Below are 6532 nucleotides of genomic sequence, written 5' to 3'. Positions count from 1 at the left end.
CGAGACAGCCCTGGGATGGTACTGCTGAGAGCTCTCTTAACCAAGGCTGTCACCGTGGGGCAGGACTCCCTCCTGACAGCTGACTCACTGCCCCGGGATGCGGCTGCCACCGAGCTGCCTGGGCCCAGACCCGCTGGCCCCTCAGGCTCCAGGAACCTGAGCCGGCAGTCCCGGCCGCCCAGCCTGAGTCACGACCGACTCGGCGTTTGTGTGTTTTACCCTGGGCCCCACGCCTCCTGGAGCTGGGTGTGAACCCCGGGCTAGCCCATAACCAAGTGAGTAGACCCCGGGCTGAATAATCCAGAGAAGGGAGTCAAACGGGCCTGGAGTGATGAAATCCGGAGGGGAATCTGCAGTCAGCAATTGGGAGGGCCCCGCCCTTCCAGACAGCGTATAAAGGCGCTGAGAACTCCAGGCAGCCACAGCATCTTCTCTCGGCCTCCCTGAGCACCTCCTGCACACGCCACTCGCTCTCTCGCTCACCTGCTCAGCACCATGACCACCTGCAGCCGCCAGTTCACCTCCTCCAGCTCCATGAAGGGCTCTTGTGGCATTGGGGGCGGCTCCAGCCGCATCTCCTCTGTCTTGACCTCAGGGTCCTGCCGGGCCCCCAGCACCTACGGGGGCCTGTCAGTCTCCTCTTCCCGCTTCTCCTCTGGGGGAGCCTGTGGGATTGGGGGCGGTTATGGCGGTGGTTTCAGCAGCAGCAGCAGCTTCGGTGGGGCCCTGGGTAGCGGCTTTGGTGGCGGATACGGTGCTGGCTTTGGTGGTGGCATCGGTAGTGGCTTTGGTGGTGGTGATGGTCTCCTCTCTGGCAATGAGAAGATCACCATGCAGAACCTCAACGACCGCCTGGCCTCCTACCTGGACAAGGTGCGCGCTCTGGAGGAGGCCAATGCTGACCTGGAGATGAAGATCCGTGACTGGTACCAGAAGCAGCGGCCCAGTGAGGTCAAAGACTACAGTCACTACTTCCAGACCATCGAGGACCTGAGGAACAAGGTGGGTGGGCCATTTGGGCAACTCTGGTGGGTGAAGCCAGGTCAGCAGTGGTCGTTGGAAACCAATTTACAGCAACTCCACTTACAGAGAAACTGAGGTCCGATTTGGGAGAGAAGGCAAGGGTCCCCAAGATTGGTGGCCGAGGGTCACCTCACCTTCAGCATCTAAGTGTCTGAGTTGGGCTGGAACCTCACTGCTTGGAGGCTTCTTGCACGCCACCCTCAGCCTCAGCAGCCTTAGATCCCAGATGAGAGTGGAGGGAGATGTGGGGTGCATCTCTCCACACCCAGGAAGGCTGAGTGAGCATGGAGTCTCCCAGCCAGGCCATCCCCCAGTTGGAGGAGGATCCTTTCTTCCTCCTTTTCCATTTGCTCTCAAACAATGAGTTCTTAGGGTAACTAGGTCTCCTGTCCCTCCATCCCTGTCCAGATCATCAAGGCCACCATTGAGAACGCCCAGCCCATTCTGCAGATCGACAATGCTAGGCTGGCCGCTGATGACTTCAGGACCAAGTGAGTAGCCACTGTGGTACACTGAGGGCAAGGAGGAAGATTCCAGGGGGCCCAGCCAGGGGGCCCTGAGCCCCAGAGACCTCAGGGGTGGAGCCTGATGCCCTGAACTCTTTCCCTTAGGTACGAGCATGAGCTGGCCCTGCGCCAGAGTGTGGAGGCTGACATCAACGGCCTGCGCCGGGTGCTGGACGAGCTCACCCTGGCCAGGACCGACCTGGAGATGCAGATCGAGAGCCTGAAGGAGGAGCTGGCCTACATGAAGAAGAACCACCAGGAGGTAGGTGCATGGGGTCCCTGCTGGTGATGGGGCTGGGAGACTGGCCTGGTGGGATTTTCGGACCCGCCTGGAGCCAGCACTGGGGGTTGTGCAGCTGACCAAGTCTTGCCTGACTTTTTAGGAGATGCTTGCCCTGCGGGGTCAGACCGGTGGGGACGTCAGTGTGGAGATGGATGCAGCACCCGGTGTGGACCTGAGCCGCATCCTGAACGAGATGCGTGACCAGTATGAGCAGATGGCCGAGAAGAACCGGAGAGACGCTGAGGCTTGGTTCCTGAGCAAGGTGGGGCTCAGGTCGGCAGCCCCTCCCCTGGGACCCCCAGAGTGTAGAGGCCTCAGACCTCCTCACACCTCCTGCTTTCCTTTCCTATCCCAGACCGAGGAGCTGAACAGAGAAGTGGCCTCTAACAGTGAACTGGTGCAGAGCAGCCGAAGTGAGGTGTCTGAGCTCCGAAGGGTGTACCAGGGCCTGGAGATCGAGCTACAGTCCCAGCTCAGCATGGTAAGTAGGACCCTGCCCTGGGCAGCCCCTGGACGATCAGCAACAGCCCTCTCTCACCACCACTACCCCTCTTTCTTATTTCTTTCTGCTTCACTGTCCTGTTCAGGAGTGGGACCTGAGGGGTCATTGTGCCCATCTTATAGATGGAAAAACTGAGTCCTGGAATAGTGGACTCACTGCTCCCTGATGTGTGGTACATCAGTAGCTCAGCTGGGGTAAACTCCATACAGCCCTTGGGAAATGTGCCCAAAGACCTGGAGGGACGGAGTGACATTGCTCTCTCTTCTTCCTTCTCTCACTTGCAGAAAGCATCCCTGGAGAACAGCCTGGAGGAGACCAAAGGCCGCTACTGCATGCAGCTGGCCCAGATCCAGGAGATGATCGGCGGCGTGGAGGAACAGCTGGCACAGCTGCGCTGCGAGATGGAGCAGCAGAGTCAGGAGTACAAGATCCTGCTGGACGTGAAGACGCGCCTGGAGCAGGAGATCGCCACCTACCGGCGCCTGCTGGAGGGCGAGGACGCCCAGTGAGTGGGGGCCCCAGTCCCGCCCTGCCGACTCTCCAGTGCTCCCCCTCTTCCTCCTGCTACAGCACATCTAACTGCTCTCCCTCTGCCTCCCACAGCCTCTCCTCCTCCCAGCACACATCCGGCCAATCCTTCACTTCCCGAGATGGTAAGTCTTTTGGGCACTGTGGGCCCTCTGCCTGACTGAACGGTGTAAACACCAGTCCTCATACCCTAAACCTCACAGCTCCCAGCCCGGCCTCACCTCCTGCTCTCTCTCCACAGTCTCCTCCTCCTCATCGTTCTCAGGCCGCCAGACCCGGCCCATCCTCAAGGAGCAGAGCTCGTCCAGCTTCAGCCACAGCCAGCACTCCAAGAACTGAGCTGCGTTGGCCACAGCCTTCCGCCCCCAGCGGCCTGTCTTATCCAAGACCTGGGTCAGGACCCAGTTCTCCCAGCGCGATCCCTAGCTGTCCCCCCATCCCTCTGCTGGTGTTGGGCTAATAAAGCTGACTTTCTGGTTGATGCAAATCCGTATGGTTTCTGTTCTTGAACCTATTGAAGGGGAGCTTCCAGGAATCCTTCTTGGGGCCCTGTACCCAGGAGGGTGCAGGAAACGTGACAGACCTCAGAGGCTGTAGAGTCCAGGGGCATTTTAGAAGGCCTCCATTGGCATCAAGGGAATGGGAGAGAAGTTATCAGGAGTAACTCAGAAGGGAGAGAGCTCACTCGGGTTGCCAGGTGCACGGATTCACTCTACTACCTAGCAGACCTGGGAGGTGGGTGTGTTAGGCTCTCCACAGAGAGCAGAGCACTCCTGGGGGCAGGGAAATTGCAAAATAATTTGCATAAAACCATATGCGCAGTAAGAGGCATGATTGAGGTTCAAATAAATCTACGTCTGTCTGGGTACCAAGTTTATACTTCTTTAAGTATTACTCTAGTTTTTCAGTCATTTTAGCCAAAGATGACAAAGGTTAGCTCCTAACTCTATCCTTTAGCTCCCTACATGATAAGCACACCTGAGTATTGTGTTGGTTGACAGAAGGGAAACCCTTTTGTCTTGGGGATGGTGTCCATAGGCAGTACTGAACACCTCCTCTCCCAACCTCCTCATCACACACATCAATTTCCTCCTCTTCCTCATTGCTTTCAATTAATTAAGTGCTGATGAGTCCCCCGGGAAATAGCCATCACCATGCCCACAGCCACCACCACCTTCTGACCCCCTCCCTCTCTCCTTAGAACTGATCACAGTCTACTAACTGATGTCCTTTGCCTTTCATTGAACCCATTCCCATTTCTGTCTTGATGCCAAGAGTGTGGTCAAGGTCAAGAGCAAGAATCTGGTCCGGGCTCCCCTATGTAACACCCTGCTAGTTCCCTTTCCCCTCCAGCACTCCAGTCTTGATTTCTAACTCTGCTGCTCTCTGCCCTACCCCCCCCCCCCCATGAGTCAACCACACCTGTCTAATTGCGTGTCCCACCCCTCTCACTCACGGTTCCTTCATCCTGGATGCTTTCCATATTTTAAACACTTAGTTTAAAAACATTCAAAGTTTGATGGACACCATCATGGTTTTGGTTGGTTTTTTTTAACAGAGACGAGCGACACCCTGTCTGGGTCTCATGCTTTCATTCCTATCTCTCAGCCCAACTCTTAGTAATGTCTCTTGATATTTGCCTCTTTGTTTCAAACTAGCAGACTTAGCTACCTTTTCTTAATTTTTCTAGTTTAGTTTTCTCCCTCCTCTCTGTGGATGTGTGTAGTTTCTTTTACTCGCTCTACCTGGTCACCTGGCCTGTTCAGTTTTAAGTTTCATTGATTGACCTCCTGTTATGAAGGAGAAGAATTTAGCTCTTTTATATAACATTGTCCCTCCCGCCCATTTCTCTTATCCTAACCCTCATAATCACAACTGTTTAAATGTGATTCACAGTCAAATCATGCTTTATACTATCTCACATTTCTGTTTCAGTTTTCTACATACCTCTCACCAACTTATGGGTCACGGTGGGGTAGGCATGGTTTGACCATGGCTGTTAACCTAAAGGTTGGAGGTTCAGACACAACAAGGGCTGTTCTGAATGAAGACCTGACGATCTGCTTCTGCAAAGACTGTTATTGTGTGTCGTCAAGTCGACTACAGCTCATAGCAAGCCTGGAGGACAGAGCAGAACTAGCCCATAGCACATCTTAGGCTGTAATCTTTATGATTGCTTGGCTTAAGTGACAAGCTTTTTGGTTAACAGATGAATGTTTTAACCATTGCATCACCTGGGCTCCTTCCACAAAGAACAGAACCAAGAAAACCCTCTGAAACAGTTCTACTCTGTAATACATGGAGTTACCTTGAGAGAGAACCAATTCCACAGGAACAAATTTGGGTTCTTCTCAACATTTTATTTTCTATTTCATGAAGTCTCTTCTTCAGGTATTAAACACTGATATTGCATCAATTTTATTTTCTTGAACATGTTCTGCCTGGAGCCCTCTGTCCCCCTGCAATCATCCTGAATGTAAATATGTAAATAGAGTCTTTCATACAGGTTTGTTTGTTTGAGATATATATGAAAACTAAAGCAAGAGAAAATAGAACTCCAAAAATTATTGCCCTCAACAACTTTTTACCTCATTGATCATTTCTAGTTGGATACACTTTGTAGAAGAGTAATATTATCTCCTTTTAACAAGATCCAACCCAGCTGTTTTCTTGACTTTGCTTTAGAATGAATCTCTTCTGCGTCATCTAATACGAGGTTCATATACTCATCAAAACCTATGATACGGTCTTCTATCTGCCTATTCACTTGCTCACAGAGCCACACTTGAATCTGGGATCTCTTCTGCACTTTTGTGCCCTGGCCACGGTATGCTAGGTGGGAGCTCACAAAGAGCAGGCTATTGCACACACTAGCTCTGAGAGCAACTTCCAGAATAAAGACTCAGCCATGGAAATGCACTCAGTTTTTAATAATAGAAGATAAAGTTTCTTATGTTACTAAAGGTATTCTATTTATTAATTTCCAGTGGACATTTCTTTCAGCTACCATCTTAAATCATGCCACAAATAATTTCACTCAGAGCTTTTATGAATACTGTGAATTATTTCCTCAGGTTATATTCTCAGAAGCATAATTACTAGGTAAACAGATGCAAATGTTTCAAGGTCCATGGTTTGTAGAATCAAATTATTTTTAAGAGAAATTATACCAACTCATGTATTATCATGCAGGTCATGAGAGTGTCTTTTCTAAAAAAAAAGTGCATACTGACTTTCAGTATGATCTTTGAAAAAAAATGATTATAGAAATGGATTCATCTGCCACTCTTTGAATCTGATGTTGGGTTTGGACCCTTACATGAGCTAGAGTCTTAACTTAGACTGCCAAACAGCTCCTGAGCTGGTGCAAAGCTCATGAATGGTCTAGTGAGACATCTCAACAGAAGACTTAGTATGTCCTCTTACTGGGTACATCGAACTTTCCATTTTCAAAAAAACATTTCTATTGTTGGACAGTCTCCTTCCGTGCAATTAACTGACTCTGCAAACCCACCAGAGGGTCAGCTGTGGGTCGATTCTGATTCTATGACACACACCACCACCACCACTATTTTTGTTGTTGTTGAGACTATACAAAGCCAAATGTACAACTCAACAATTTCTATATATAAAATATGTAACATGGATGACATTCTCCAGTCACCTGTCTTTTCTGAGTTATTCTTCCCC

General features: G+C 50.9%; 1 protein-coding gene across 1 annotated transcript; it reads left to right on the top strand.

The window, feature by feature from the left end:
- Positions 1–495: 495 nt before the first annotated feature.
- On the top strand, positions 496–3181 carry KRT16 (keratin 16). Its single transcript, XM_006901713.1, has 8 exons — positions 496–1002; positions 1432–1514; positions 1635–1791; positions 1913–2074; positions 2168–2293; positions 2599–2819; positions 2918–2967; positions 3084–3181. The coding sequence occupies exons 1-8, from the start codon at positions 496–498 to the stop codon at positions 3179–3181; spliced, it is 1404 nt and encodes a 467-aa protein (XP_006901775.1).
- The last annotated feature ends 3351 nt before the right edge of the window (positions 3182–6532 follow it).

This window comes from Elephantulus edwardii, unplaced genomic scaffold (assembly GCF_000299155.1).
Source record: "Elephantulus edwardii isolate Elephantulus edwardi_28Jun2011 unplaced genomic scaffold, EleEdw1.0 scaffold00340, whole genome shotgun sequence".
NCBI lineage: Eukaryota > Metazoa > Chordata > Mammalia > Macroscelidea > Macroscelididae > Elephantulus > Elephantulus edwardii.
This window is presented reverse-complemented; position numbering and strand designations above follow the sequence as displayed.

What these genes read in the sequence shown, in the direction of transcription:
- KRT16 (XM_006901713.1), top strand. Translation starts at nt 496, where the DNA reads ATGACCACCTGCAGCCGCCAGTTCACCTCCTCCAGCTCCATGAAGGGC. An exon ending in TGAAGAAGAACCACCAGGAG is followed by an intron (nt 1,792 to 1,912) that starts GTAGGTGCATGG and finishes CTGACTTTTTAG; the next exon opens with GAGATGCTTGCCCTGCGGGG. An exon ending in AGGCTTGGTTCCTGAGCAAG is followed by an intron (nt 2,075 to 2,167) that starts GTGGGGCTCAGG and finishes TTCCTATCCCAG; the next exon opens with ACCGAGGAGCTGAACAGAGA.